The sequence below is a fragment of the Euprymna scolopes genome, chromosome 5, assembly GCF_053919585.1.
Source record: "Euprymna scolopes isolate OS-2025 chromosome 5, ASM5391958v1, whole genome shotgun sequence".
In the NCBI taxonomy this organism is placed as follows: Eukaryota; Metazoa; Mollusca; class Cephalopoda; order Sepiida; family Sepiolidae; genus Euprymna; species Euprymna scolopes.
Window position 1 is genome coordinate 145348192 of NC_136486.1, and position 16195 is coordinate 145364386.

Genomic DNA, 16195 nt, shown 5'->3' on the forward strand with positions numbered 1-16195 from the left:
CACAAGAAATATGTACTATGACTTTTTTAAATGGTGAATTAATTATGTTCTAAACTTCTTTATGTACTCAGTGTTTGAGATGTAAAGGAGAACTTTAATGGAATATTCGAATATCTATGTATCTCATATAGTGTTAGTCCATAAGAAGAGACCTCTCGGTTAACTTAGCCTGTAGTAAAATGAAACAAAATACATTTTGTCATTACCTTGTTTATGTCTACATTTGTTTTCCCCTCAAGTCTATTATAGAGTGTGGTTACTTAAATAAATATACCCATCTTGGAAACAATTTTATCGGGAAAGTTGTTTCTGAGTATCAGATCCAAAGGTCCAACGGTCGACCTCTGAAGCACACCCGCATTAATGTTGTTTAGACGTACGGCAATCGAGGCCAACCTGGGTTTTGTTATTGCCTAAAAAAATATGATTTTGTTAAGTATTCGTCCAGAAATACAATAGGATTTAATGTTCGTAAGTTGCCTTTCAGCTCAGATCGTGGCAAAGGCCTTGGATATATCAAGGACTACAACACTAGCTAGTCCCGCCTTACATAGTGCATGGTTTATGTTTTCAGAGATATTGGTTAAAATATCCGCGGTAGAACGAGCTGGCTTAATTAAATAATATCGGTTAGCATTTATATGATAGTTAACTAGAGCATCATTGATTAACGGCTCAAAAGTTTTAGCAGGGGGGGGGGGAACTGATTGGGCAATAATATAATAAGCAGGTCAATTCTTTCGCCAGGATTCGTAAATACTTGTAGCACGGAGATCATTTTCCTACTATCAGTAAATTAATACTTGGCTAGGAATCTTTTGATGGGGTTGGAGAAGCAGGGGCTTGTTCAGCGGATCATTTCTTAATTTGTACAGCATGGATATGAATAGGCTCACACAACTTGGATGTGTCTAGGTTTTTATATCCCAGACTAGATAGAGATTCAAGAGTCTACTACATGAAAAAGAGATGTTCTTATTAGTTTGCACTTACCACGTAATGGTTGCTAATGGTTATCCCTATGGCATTCACAATTTCTGCCAATATAACAGTTTTGTGTCCGAGACCATTAATCGGACGAAGAAATAAATAAAGTGAGGTTTTGTGTTTCGAAAGGATAACGCTTTGATTCCGAATGAGGAATCATAAACCTTTGAATTAGAAACAAAAAACACAATAAATATCTACACTTGACTGAATATATTGATTTGTATCTCACACTGCAACTTTGTATTAATATTATATGAGTATGTGTACCTAACAGTATCAATCATAAATACGAGCATCTCTAATAGTTCAGTTATCGATACAAAAAAGATAACACTTAAAGCGCACCATTCGATGGCAACAATGTCCAGCAAGTATACACCTTGGATATTTCTCCGAAAGCTGGCCTTCTTTATGCTTTTCCTTGTTTCCTCTTCAGTTTTCTGTTGGACACACCAAGAAGAATTAGACTTTCGAAACGAGTTGTTTAAAAATTATAATAAAAAACTCAGACCCGTAAAGGATATGCAAAACGTAGTGTCCGTCGAAGGGGATCTAATGATTGGCACCGTTCGTGAATTTGATATTGTGAGTGGCTACATCACAGTGCAAGCCTATCTTACTTTAAAATGGTGCGACGAATTCTTGTCTTGGGAAACATCTCTGCACAACATAATGAATATCAGTGTCGAGGAAGAAATGATTTGGCACCCAGGAATAATGCTTTATAACACCGCGACTCAAACTCATATAAAATCACTTCCTCAATTGTTCCTAAATAATGATGGTTGCCTGGAAAAGATGATACCGTTGTATTTTAAAAGCTTCTGCGAGGTAAACGCATACGGATTTCCATTTGATGAGCATCAGTGCAAGACAAATATCTTTTTCACCGATTACGATGCGAACAAAGTGATGCTAACAGACATGTACTGTATAACATTAGAGGAACAAAACGAAACGAATTGGCGTATTGAGAATTCGTGTTACGTTGAAAATGGTATTTATAGCGAAGGGATTATAGAATTAAGGCTGACCCGTAAGATTCAAGCCAATTCGTTATCCAATTTGCTACCGCCGATCATTTTTCTTCTCCTGAATATAATGGTCGGTCAGCTACCCGTTCAAAGTGGAGAAAAAGTTTCTTTTGCAACAACAATCTTCCTAGCGAACATCGTCTACCTAGGCGATATTAACAAAAAACTACCAAAAGAACCTACCGCTGTACCATTAATATTCTGGTGCCATTTACTTCTGGCGAGTCTTAGTGGAACTTCAGTTATCGCCAGCATCATCGCCTCGAAGAAATTCTATAGAATGAATCTCCCGGAACTGGTTGTGCTAAACAAAGTCAACCCGGAAAATTTTAAAGTTGATCATGGAAATGTATCGGAACATACCATGCCGGAAGGGGAAATCCCTAAACGATGTCACTCATTGGACAGAAAATTGAAAATGAAGAATTTGATATGTCGCTTTAATGTTGAAGTCTTCATGTTTAATATCATGTTCCTCGTATCAGTGATTTTTGGAATTGTATTTCTGAGTTTGTTTTCAAAAACGATTGCTGGTCGCGAATGATCACAATAACGTTATACAAGCGAGTTAAGGATCGATAAATATATAAGTAAGCACAGTTTATTTATCATTTAAAATACTCGGGGGGTTTTTTTTTTCATCTTTTTAATCTGTGCTATAAATCAATTAGAGAAAGCATAAAGCCATTTCTATACAAATATATAATACATACGTTTAGCTATTTAATGATTTCTATTATTACATATATTAATACATACTTTACACTTTAGAAAGGATGTATTTATGTGTGTGTGTCTGTATGTATTAGGCTACCCGATGTAGATTATTGTTTTATTATTTAACCGAAACAATAGTTTTATTGTCGTAACTATGTAATTTGTTTGCCTAAAATTAAATAAATATATATCTTGCTCTTTTTATTTAATGCTATCACTAACATCATTAAAGTAATTGTATGTATATATACATATATATACATACATACATACATACATATATATATATATGTATATATATGTATATATATATATGGTGAGAATAATGGAAATAGTATTCCAACAAAATACAGAAATAAAAAGGAAAATAAAGACGAAACGTTGATCTCTCTCTCTCTCTCTCTCTCTCTCTCTCTCTCTCTCTCTCTCTCTCTCTCTCTCTCTCTCTCTATGTTCCAAATACTAAGTTTCTCCAGCTGGTCATCTATAACATTTCAAAAGGTATCCATTGCAATATTGTTTCGTATTGCCACTAAAAGTCTACAAAATTGTGTTATTGCTGCATATTTAGCGACGTACTCTTAAGATGTTTAACTTAAAAACATAAAAACACCATTTTTTTCTAAATTACAAAAGTTATATGAAATGATTTTTTTTTTTTATTATAAGATTTATTTATGAAAAAAGATTTTTTTAATACATTACGATTAGTATATATAAACAGATAATGTTTCAAGTAAATTATTAGCATATATATATATATATATATTTATTTATTTTTTACATAGGGTCACCACTTATCAAGGCCGACAGGCCACTCAAGGATAAGGGTTAAAGACTGTAGAGTAGTCAAAAGGACAATATAGTAATCGATAGTAATGGAAGTTCGGTAAATTTGTTAACTTAAGTGGAACGACTCATCAGAAACCTGTTCATGTTGGACTTGAAGACAACCATATTATAGACATCTTAGGGCATATCTGATTTGTATGGGTAGAGGAGGATTGCATCAGAAGTCAAGTAGTTTCTGAAATGGAGTAGAAAGAGACAAGCAATGTCTCTTTTCTGAGAAAGGGGCTGTACAGAACATAATTGCAAAGTCGATTTTGTACTCAGTTTTGGAATAAAAACCATCCAACAATGGTTGACATCTTGTAAAACCTAAGAATCAACTAAACTTACATATGTATTTGATACCTATATTTTTTATCATGAGTTACTTCTTTACATTTTGACAGTCAAAATTTATTATATATATATATATATATATATATATATATATATATATATATATATATATATATACCATAAGCATAAATTAAAATTGTAAACTAGAAATTTACATGTAAAGATTTATTTTTTCGACATAATATCTCCAATAGTGAAAGGCAATACCTCTATTGGAGGTATTCTGTCTAAAAGTAAATCTGGTTAGGGTATTAAGCTCTACTTTGTATTATCGTATGGAGTTTTTTTTAATATGTTGGGATAAATATAAACATTAATAGTTATTTTAGACTCAAGCTTGTATTTACATTTGTCTAGTAAGCTTCTATTAAGTACTTGATTGTATGTATATATATATGTATATATATATATATATATATATATATATATATATATATATATATATACAGAGAGAGAGAGAGAGAGAGACAGAGAGAGAGAAAGAGATGTTGGGAATAGATTTGTGTTCTCCTTTCCGTTGGGCGGATTGTTTGTTTCGTCTTATTGTTAATATCTGCTTTCTATGCTGACTTTATTCTTTTCTTTTTTTCCTTATTGAAAGTTCCCAGTTTTAATGTTTTAATAAAAACAGGATATGAAGCACGGCGATTGCTTTCCGTTGTTTATGTCATTAAATATGATTCATATTATTGTTTTTCAACTCTCTATAGTTCAGTCCTGACGCTGACCTGATAGAATAAAAGTGAATTTAGAAAAACCTATATTTGAAAACAAGGAGAGAACATCCATCGTCTTAAATGCACCCGGAAAGAAATCATCAACTCTGAATTAAATATAAACAGTAAGTGTTTGTTTTTGCTTTGTTTTTGTTTTTTTTTTTTTGTTTTGTTTTTGTTTTTCTTATTTGTCATTAGAAATGAGAATTATCTATATATTTTTTATTAGTGATTAAATTCAATGATTTTATATGAAGATAGTTTTCTTGCTAGCAATGACCTCTGAAATTTGAATGGCATTGAGCCTCCTCAATTTACTCTACTCTCCGCAGCTTTCTAGTAAAGGTCTCGTCGGTGTTCTATCATTTCATTTCTTTCGTGTTCCTTGCCCCTTCGTTACAGTTGACTGAATACTTTCAGCTAATGGATTTATGACAGTTATACTTTCCTTTAAGCTAATGTAATGTTGTTGTTTTTCTGTGTGTCCAACCCATAAATAATAAACAGTGTAGAATATATTACTGCGCAAATGTTTATTGCTTTTATTAGTGGTTTTACTAAATGACTACGTTTTCAAGAGTTATCTTGCTGTGTTCATATATTCTTTCCCTATATTCTCTTTTATTTCTCTTCATTTTATAATAGTATGAGTGCTCGGCGTTGCCCGGGTGTTTGAAGTGTGTATAAAGCAAAAGCAAAAAGAAAAAATGTGATAGTACAAAGAACGAAGAAAAGAACGTGAAAAAATAGTTGACATCTTTGCTGTTGCGTCCATCGCCAAATCGGAAGTGGCGAAGGTTTAAATGAAGGCTAGTCAATAAAAAAGGGGATGACTTTTAAAAATATCGACGAAAAAAGTGACTCCTCCTCGTAAAGAAGTACCTAGTTGAGAGTTAAGGAATCAATGTTTTTAGCCGATTTGTCGATATTTGTCCGAAGGGCCGAGCTTCAAAACAATACCGATCTCGTGAAAATCTGTCGCCTCTGTCAAAAGTTTTAGGCAGACATACATACATACATACATACATACATAAATACATAAATACATTTAGCAGAGAAGTGATGGTCAACTAACAGAACTTCTGGATATTTCTATGTGTCTAGTGCTCCACATGCACTAATGTTTTTCTCGTTACGTTGTTCTGTGCCATAACCTTTTTCATTCGCATCCCTTCTTCTTCTTCATTGTCTTCTTTTTCTTCTTCTTCTTCTTCTTCTTCTTCTTATTATTATTATTATTATTATTATTATTATTATTATTATTATAAACAACAACAACAACAACAACACGATAGCGCGTGCGTTATTTTCTGTGTCACGCTTACATCCGGTCGTTTAATTGTTATATACTTCTATTTTTTGTCATAATTTTACCAAAAATTCTTCATAAGTTTTGCTTTCGGTTTCGATTATAGCTGATGGCAATTAAGTCATCTATTTTTTTATAAAGAATTTTATCAAGAATTCTTCATAAGTTTTAGTTTCAGTTTCGATTATAACTGATGGCACTCCAGTAATCTATTTTTTTAAAATAATTTTATCAAGAATTTTCATCAGTTTTGATTTCGGTTTCGATTATGGCTGAAGAAACTCAACTTATATATATATATATATATATATATATATATATATATATATATATATATATATATATATATATATATATATATATAGGGTGTCCACAAAGTCTGGCTACATTATGTAGCCAGACTTTGGAGAAGTATCCTGTAGATTATGTAGCCAGACTTTGTGGGCACCCTGTGTGTATATATATATATATATATATATATATATATATATATATATATATATATATATATATATATATATATATATATATATATATTTAAAAAAGGGGGTAGTCACCAACAATGTGTATTTTTTAACATTATTTTATTTTTTTTCGTGTCTTGGTGTTTCATTGAGAATTATGTTTGGATCATTGTAATAATGTTTTTAAATCATTGAAATCGTTTTTACGCGTTTCAGACGTTCTGTGAAGCGTCCCCGTCAGAAATTATTTTCAAATGTGTTGGAGATGTAAAACTGGCATTTTCGTAGTTCATTTGAAGTGTTTCCAAGGGGTGGAAGCGTGTAAGTGTCTATCATTCATTGGAATGTTTAATTTTTATTACTCTTTTATTGGGCTTGTCGAGGCCGCTGACCTCGGCTGTAGTAACTCCTGTGTTGTTTTCTCTCTCTCACTCTCTCTTTCTGCTTGTGTTTTTTTTGTCCATTTTCCTTTAGGGTAGGGTAGGGTGTGTGTGTGTGTGTGTGTGTGTGTGTGTGTGTGTGTGTGTGTGTGTGTGTGTGTGCGTGTGTGTGTTTTCTTATATTGGTTTGAGAATGTGTGTACTGTTTTATAGTATTATGAGGTTATTTGCTTCCCTAGGAAGGTGACTGTGATCCAAGGTCGTTACTAATGTGTATGTGTGAGGAGGGGGGACCAGCTCTTCTGAAATAAGGGAAGAGTAAGGGTGCTTTCATTCTATTTTGATATTTATTTTTGGGATTCTTGGATTTTAGTATTGTGATTTTTCGTTTCAGTCTTTTCGGGTATTCTTTATATTATGTTTGTTTAGATAGAGGGGTGTATTTAAAAATATGTATAGGGGATTGTTTAATGTTTCTATTTATTTGTCTCCCCATGTGGGTATGGCCAGACCCAGAATAGGTTCCTAGTGTGGGGAAGATTTTGTTCCCCAGAGTGGGGGGGGGCAATTGGAGGGGTATAGGTATGGGAGGGGGATGATAGAAGGGATGATAGTTGTCTAAGTCATGAGGGGGTTCTCCTCCACTGACTGAGGAGGGAGCGAGGTGTTGGAACAGATATTATACTATGGTTCTAGGTGTTTCCTAGTGTTGTTGGTTTCGAGGTTAAGTAGGGTTGGTATTGTTCAGTGTGTTTTATTAGAGATAAGGGTGTTATGTCTGTGTGTGGCTGTATGCGCGCGTGTGTGTGTTTTAATGTGTCGGTTCTGATTTATGTGTGGGTGTGTATATGTATATGTATATGGATGTGCATGCGAGTTTACCTTACATTACATGTTTTTGTGTGTTGATATTAGGCTCTGTTCAGTTCAGGAGTGAATTTGGTGATGAAGTTTTTTTCCTGTGTAAGTAAATAAAAATAATTGTCTGTTTAGAAGATTGGCATTATTTTGAAGCTGTTTCCACTGCATGTATGTACGAGTTTTGAAACATAGAGGTGTCTGTTATCTGCAATTTTGATGTTGCTCTTATGAAAGGCCGCTCTATTGCTGAAATTTTGGGTGGCGCCTATGTAGGATTTGTTGCATGTTGTGCATCTTAGTGCATATACTACATTTCTGGAGGTGCAATTTAGATCCTTTTTTTATTTTGAATGTTTGATCTGGGTTTTTTATTGTGTATGTGTTTCCTTCTATAATTATGTCACATACTCCACATCGCGGTTTGTTGCATTTTGTAACACTTTTGTAGTGTGTGGGACGAGTTTTGAGGAAGTTAGGATATGTTTTAAGTTTTTGAGTTGGCGTTTGCTTTTTATTATTTTTGTTGTTTTAAGTATGTTGTTTAGTTTGTCGTTCTGATTGAGGAGGATAAGGTTTTTTGTTATCTGTGTGAATAGTTCTGGGTTGTTTGTGTTGTGTGTAGAGACGTATGCTAAAATTTGTTCTTTGTTATGTTCTTTTGGGGTTCTTAGTTGGTGTATTGGAATTTTTTCACCCAGTTCAATACCTTTCTGTATTAGTGGTAGTGGATATCCTCTTTTCCGCAGTGTTATTTGTAGTTCATTCAGTCTAGTTGAACGGAGGTGTCTGTCTGTTATTATGGTGTAGACTCTACGTGCTAGGGAGTAGGGTATTGATTTAAGACAGTTTTTAGGATGGTGGCTTTTGACGTGGAGGTATTGTTGAGTGTCTGTGGGTTTGTGGTAGATGTCTGTGATTATGTTGTTGTTAGACACACATGTGTGTATGTGTGTGTGTGTACAGGGTGCCCACAAAGTCTGGCTAGATAGTGTAGCCAGACTTTGTGGACACCCTGTATATATATATATATATATATATATATATATATATATATATATATATATATATATATATATAGTTTTTATTTCGGTTTCGATTTAAGCTAATGCATCCATGTCATATGGATATATTTTCCTTATTTTTGAAATCGCAACTGCATAATATACTAGCAGTTCAGCCCGGCTTTGCTCAGGCCCTATGTACTGTTCATAACTTGTCCTACGTGTGAATACACTTTATGTAAGATTTCAAAATTTTAGACCAAAATTTGTCTGAGTAATTTCCTAGAGACTGCAGAGATCAATTTTTAAAAACTATAACCCCAATTTTGTCTCCTAACATTTATTATTCTGGTCTCAAATCAAAATAAAACATTTTACCCATGTCCAAATTACCTACATCTAAAATTTCAAGTGTTTAGACCCAAAATTGGTGGAGAAATTTGGTAGAATCAGCAAGTCAACGGTTACAACTTTGACCTTTTGGCAGCCAAATTTTCGGCCCAAGATGATTAGAACGCTTGCCCTATCTCTTTATGTAAAATTTGAAATGTTTAAACTAGAAATTAGCTGAGTAATTTTGGGAGAGACCACAGAGGTCACTTTTTTAAAACTTTGAGCCCAATTCTGACCCTATAACATTTATTTGAAGGGCTCAAATCAAATTATAAAGTTCGACCCATATCCAAGAAACCTACATTTAAAATTTCAAGTGTTTAGACCCAAAATTGCCGGAGGAGTTTGGTAGGGTTTCCAAAGGTAAAATCTTTTACCTTTAACCCCTTGACAAACAAATTTTTGGCTGAAAACCGATTACAAATTTTTTTCCAAATCTCAACACTTCTTATGTCAAATCTCGAGTCCATAAGAGTAGTCACACAGGCCATCATCACAGATGTCTCTTTTATAACAATTTATGGTGTTCTCTAGAGTCTGAGTGACAACAAATCTCTCCAGATTTCCAGTACTCTCCCCCTCTTTCGGCAACCTTTGCAAAAGAATTTGCGTTATCGCAATAGTCACTTACCATCGTTTTCTTGTTCGCAGCGATCAATGGTGTCCACTTGAATTTGAGTGGCAAAAGGCTCCCAAGGTCTTAGTCTCCTTTGCACTCATCCAGTGGAGGTCTGGCTAGTGCTGCCTCTAGTTGGTCTTCCCATCCTCCCTGACACTCCTCATTTAATTGGTGTGGTGCCAGTTTATGGTGACATGCACACCAAAAATTAAATTGTATGAAGTAGATTGATGATCGTTGTTCATATTAGTTCGTTTCCGCATTCAATCAATTAAAAATAATAAAAAACATTTCCTCTCCAAAAATTTTCAAAACAAAACATGGCTGGCTGTTTACGGTTTCAAATTCTCTATTTTATTTTATAATTTTGAGAAAAAGGCATGTTGAAATGAAGCTGTAAGTAGTTTTTATTATAGTTTCTTTTTATTTATTTTTTTTAATTGTGCAAGTGAATTGACACCTGATTTTATAGTTTATATGAAAAATAGTTAGGAAAAAAACAATGAGTTGTGTGTAATTTTTATAGAAACAAATAGTATTTTTAAATCAGTTCTTTTGAGATATAAAAGGTTAAAAAAAAGAATTTGCTAAATATTGTTTAAAAGTTGTCGTTATTTATTTTATTTTATTTTTTATTCATTTTATTTATAATGTATTTTTAAAAAATCAACTACCGCAGAATTTCCACGGTTTCTGCCAGTTATTATTATTATTATTATTTTTATCACATTTTGTTTCTAGCTGTTGTTACTGCTGATCACAGTTTTCTTTTTATAGAGATCCTGTACTTTCAACAAGATTTCGTCGATTTTCAACAGTTAAGTCTTCTGAAGCACTCCAATATTGCAATGGTTCCCGAATTTCTAAATCCAATGTCATATTTGCTGAGGCGGTTGACTACTTCATTTGAGCTCATCAGTTAGACATATCCGTGCTCAGGATTTGAAACCTGAACCTCTTGCATGCTAGACGAGCACTCTATCCACTCAGCTAACACGCCACGCACACAAGAAAGTCTCTTAACTTACACAGATCAAGCAACCCGCGGCACAGATCAGACAGTGGAAAGAACCTACTTCATATCGAACAAGGGGCGAGGTATCAAACAAGCTTTAACCGAAGCCGACGTCTCACCAGTAGGATTCTCGAGTCTTGGACTTCCGGTTTGTTTGCTTTCTTAGCTCTTGTGGGCTGCGACAATGATTCAACTGTGGAAAATCATTATATATATATATTCTCTCACACTTTCTGAACATTCTATTGATTACTCATAAGGTTAGCTTGTTGGGGTGACATCGTCCTTTCGAGTATATAAAATTCCTACTGGTGAGGCGTCGGCTTGGGTTAAAGCTGGTTTGATACCTTGTCCCTTGTTCTAACTGATGAGCCCAAATGAGAGCGAAACTCGAGTTTTGAACTTCCGGTTTGTTGACTTTTTTGGCTCTTGCGGGCTGCGACATTGATTCGGCTGTGTAAAATCATTATATATATATATATATATATATATATATTCTCTCACACTTTCTGAATATATATATATGTATATATATATATATATATATATATATATATATATATATATATATATATATATATATATTGTGAAGCTTTGTTTTCCGGGTGTAGAGCCAGTGAAATCTGTGTGTTTATTAAAGAGTGCTCATTGGAGAACAGAGCAAGTAAATAGTGTGTTTATTATAAAAACATTATTGGTTACATATATGCATACATGTTTCAGTGGAATCGCAAATTAGAAATCCACGTCATCAGACTGAAAAGTGTCGCTTCTTTTTTCGGTCTGATGGCAATCTAAATTGAGATTCCACTTAAACATGTATGATCATATGTAAGAAATAATATTTGTAAAATAAACATTATATTAGTGGCCTGGTAAAGCCAGGGGAGATAGCTGAAGATGCAAAACTGCTGCTGGTATGCAGGACACTATATGTACAAATGTAGGCAAATTTAAGCAGATTTTATTGGTTTGAGAACATGGGTTATTTTTTGCCATAAAATTTTAACTATAAAAAAGTATTAAAATCTCTAAAAAGCCTACCAATTCTCAAGTAGTTTTGTCCCATTAAACCGGAGAAAGAAGCATTTCAGTATTAAATTCGGCTACCAATATACAGTGCGGGCAAAAAGAATATCCGCACTTGTAATTTTTTAAAAAACTGCAAATGTAAGCTAAATTTAATATAACTGTTTAAACAAGCTATACTTCATTTGATTCGCCTTTTATTTCTCTATAATTTTACCTGCTCAGATTTGACTTTCAATTGAAATAATCTAGTATTCACGTCAATTTAAAAATAAACTTCAAATAGGGAGGCAAAAAGAAAGTCCGCTGCAACAAATTTGCTTAAAACCAGCTTAAATTATCGCCCCTAAATCAGTTTCAAATATTTACCAACAGGCAATAAAGAATTTCTAATCGTAATTGTTGTTGCTCCAGGTTATACAACGTAACATTTAGTTCATATGCCACGACTTTCTCTTAGTGATTGTCAAGAGCTCATTAATCTCCACCTTTCTGGTTTATTCAATCAGGAAATCGACCACAGATTGAAATGTAATGAGAAAATAGTACGAAAGACTGTGCAAAAGCACCAAAACATCAGCAGTGTTCGTGATGCCCCTAAATCTTGTCGTACTAGAGTTACTTCTAACAGGGAAGAGAATGCAATCAAGATCCGCAGCCTAAGAAACAGATTTAAAACGGCTCCCCAAATCCAACAACAGTCTAATCTTGTTAAAAAGTGCTCTCTTTCTACTGTCAGGAACATATTAAATGAGTTTAATATGCCAGGATATGTTGCAAGATACAAGCCAATGATTTCTGTAAAGAACAGAAAGCGCAGTCTGAACTTTGTCAGATGCTATGAAGATGATGACTCTTCATATTGGTCAAAAGTGCTTTTTAGCGACGAAAGCTAGTTCAATAGGCTACGCAGTGATGGTAGGCAGTACGTCCGTCGGAGGAAAGACGAAGAATTTAATCATAGGTGCTCAGTTTCATCGCTGTAAGGTGGTGGAGGTTCAGTTTTGGTGTGGGGCATTATTAGTACCAATGGTCCAGTGCCTATAGTTCGCTTGCAAGGTCGAATTAATTCGACCAAGTACATTAATATGTTAGCTGAGCATTTTCTACTCTACTTTGGTCGGAATTTGGATGATAATCCCATCTTCATACAGGATAATACTCTCATTAACACAGCTAGCAATGTCAAGAGGTTCCTGGAAGAGCATGATATTCCGTGTTTGGATTGGTCTGCAGACTTCAATCATATCGAACACGTATGGCATTACATCAAGCAACAGCTACACAATAATAACATTTCAAATTTGGAAAAACATTGGGAAAAAATTAAAGAAAAGTGGGATGCCCTTTCCCCGGAGTATTGCTTCAAGGAATTCCCAAAAGATTGCAGCATGTCAAATTGCGGAAGGGCTATGCTACTAATAGCTAGTTCATTGTGTTCATGTTGTATTTGTGTTGCATTAATGTCTTAAAGTTACATTTAAATAACAGTTTTCCATTGTGCTAACTTTCTTTTTGCTTCCTCAATTTGAAGTTATTTTTTTTTATTGAACACTAGAATACTTCAGTAATTAGAAAATTAGCAAGTGTGGACTTTCCTTTTGCCGCCTGTGTAGATATATCCACATATACATATATTTATACATCCATCTATCAATCTATCTATCTAGATAGATAGATAGATAGATAGATAGATAGATAGATAGATAGATAGATAGATAGATATACCACCTTTTTGGTAATTTTATGTTCCAAATCTCAGCGACTATTGATTAGAATTTAACAAATGAATAGTCGTTGTAGTGGGTTATGTGACATTTGCGCGTTAAAAGGAGCATTCATCATCCATGGCCTATTTTAGTCTCCCATTCATAAATTTCAATGGCAATTTATATATATATATATATATATATATATATATATATATATATATATATATATATATATATATATATATGTGTGGGGGGGAGTGTCTTAGAAACAAATCAAAGCCTAATTTTTTCTCAATCGAGCACAAATGGACGACCAACACATAATTTGTTGGTTCAAGGTTACCACAGTTAAATGTTGTTTTTCTTGGGTTTTATCTCTTTCACCTTAATTTACAACGCTCAATATATGATTATATTGCATAAGCAGATCGATATCCATATGTTTTGTATCGACGTTTCAAATTCTGCCAAAAGGCTTAAAGTATTTTTTATACTTCTTTCGACTTTCCTCTTCCATATTTCACATTATCTGAATTCTTACAATTATTTTTACATTTTAGTGGGAATAATTATGCTTAGAACAGGTCTATATGATCATATAGACAGTATTGAAAATGATTAATATTTCTTCCGTAATATTAGCGATTATATATTGTTTAGGGAAAATATAGATATAGAGTTCGAAATAGATTCCGTAGCTTCATAGAGGATGCCCTTTTCTCTTCCCTGCAACCTCTTTCTCACAGAAGAGAAGTTGCAAGTTTGTCTCTGCTATATCGTTATTTTCATGGCGAGTGCTGGACTGAGCTCCAATCCATGTCCCCCCTCGCCAAACTTTCACGAGAAACACTCGTCTAGCTGAAAACACTATCAATAATTCCCCCCACTCTTATATGTGCCTAAACCTAAACGTAGATTCCATGAACAAAGCTTCTTCTTAGAACTACACGCCTGTGGAACTGTCTTCCGTTTGCCTGATTTCCAGATAACTACAATATAGTTGTCTGCAAGTCTAGCATAAACAAGTTCTTGATGCGCCGTTTCACTTAAGTTAACAAATTTCTGACTTTCCATTATTAACGGTTACTATATTGTCCAATTGACTACTGTGCCCTCTTTAACCCTTATCCTCGAGTGGCCTCTGGGCCTTGATAAGTGGTGGTGCCTATGTAAAAAAATAAATACAAATAAAATGTAATTGACTTAATGTAAGGTTACTACAATAATTCTACAAAAGACAGTAAACGATTAAAACCCGCAGTTTATTATGCTCTACAACATTGGACATGAAGATGAATAATACACATCTATCTATTTATCTATCTATCTATCTATCTATATATATATATATATATATATATAAATGTAATTCTTGGTTCGTTCAAAGTGAATAAAACCATATTTCTACGTAACCAATTTAATTGAAATTTTCAGAAAATTTATCTGTAAAGTCAAGGAATGTTTGCAGGTTATTAAAATAAATTAAGATCGCAAATTATAAAAAATATATTAAATAAAATATAAATAGTTTTCGTAACTGCGAGACTGTCCGCCATTTCATTTCCGTAGAAATGAGCATTTCACGTGCACCAGACGTTGACGACTTTCGAATTACAACATTTAACTATCTATTTAATAGATAGATAGGTAAAAAAATTCCCTATTTTTTTAAATTATATATATATATATATATATATATATATATATATATATATATATATATATATATATATATATATATTTGTGCTTTAACCTTACAATTGAATAAAAATACATATCATTAAACTTTAATTAAACTTGGAAATACGATTTAAAAAATAGCGCGGATCGGTAAGTGCACTAGCACCATTTGTTTATCTTAATTTTTTTTATTTTTAAAAGCTTTCCTGGCGAAGCCTATCTAAAATAAATTTGTCTAATTCTTAATTTCTTATGTTATTGGAAAAAATAACAAAAGAAGGTAAATATGAAGAATTACTTCACCCTCGAAAATTCCTTTAAAATTACAACTCATACAGGTTTTCGGGGTCGCTCAAAACGAAAATAGAGTTTATAATTAAGGCAAACGAGTAGTTTCCAAGATATGAAGAAATGTTAGTTTAAAAAGTGAAGGATCACTTTTCCATAATAATTTAACGTAAAATGAGCACCCGTTTGTGGCCACGATTTTGGAGGGGGAAGCTTTCTTTCTACCCTTGGAAAATCCTTTAAAATTACCTGTTTAAATTCGTTGGAGGGGCGGCCGCCAACCCTCCCCCCCCACCACAAACAGAAAAATGACCCTCTCTCAGGTGGCCAGAAAGTGGGTGCTCATTATAAGTTAAATTTACATTGAAAAGTGATCCCCCACTTTTCGAAAAAGAAATTTCTTCATATCATGAAAACTTTTTTTTGCGACGGAAACGGTTTGCAGATTCGTTTTTAGTATACTGAAATCTACAATAAAATATTTGGTTATATATGAACATGAGACAGGCCTTAAAGTAAAATAATACCGGATTTTTGAGGCAGATTTGTCGTTTAGTTGTATAATATCCTCAAACCAGGTAATCACTAAAAGGGACTCTTAAAAGTCGTCACCTGTATCGAGCAAAAGTTTAAAACCACTGATTAAATGTCAGCCTACGTCACAGAAACATATATTGACTGAGTTCCTAACAGTATTTTGTATAGTTTTTTAGTTTAAACTCATTTTCCCAAAATTTCCCCAGACTTAACATGTTCGATACAGTCTGCCGCCATTGGTATTTTTCAAATATACCAATAA

General features: G+C 33.4%; 1 protein-coding gene across 2 annotated transcripts in view; it reads left to right on the plus strand.

The window, feature by feature from the left end:
• The window catches only part of LOC145277000 (chemotactile receptor for bitter tastants 1-like), a 72141-nt gene that overhangs the window by 13502 nt on the left and 42444 nt on the right, over window positions 1–16195 (plus strand). Inside the window, exons 1-2 of one of the 2 annotated variants that reach the window (XM_080128582.1) lie at window positions 1319–2614; window positions 4640–4770. In XM_080128582.1, the coding sequence (XP_079984708.1) occupies window positions 1342–2568 (1227 nt within the window). In that variant the 5' untranslated portion in view covers window positions 1319–1341 and the 3' untranslated portion in view covers window positions 2569–2614; window positions 4640–4770. Of the gene's footprint in view, window positions 1–1318; window positions 2615–4639; window positions 4771–16195 lie in introns of those variants that run through there. The other variant, XM_080128581.1, reaches the window with a different exon arrangement.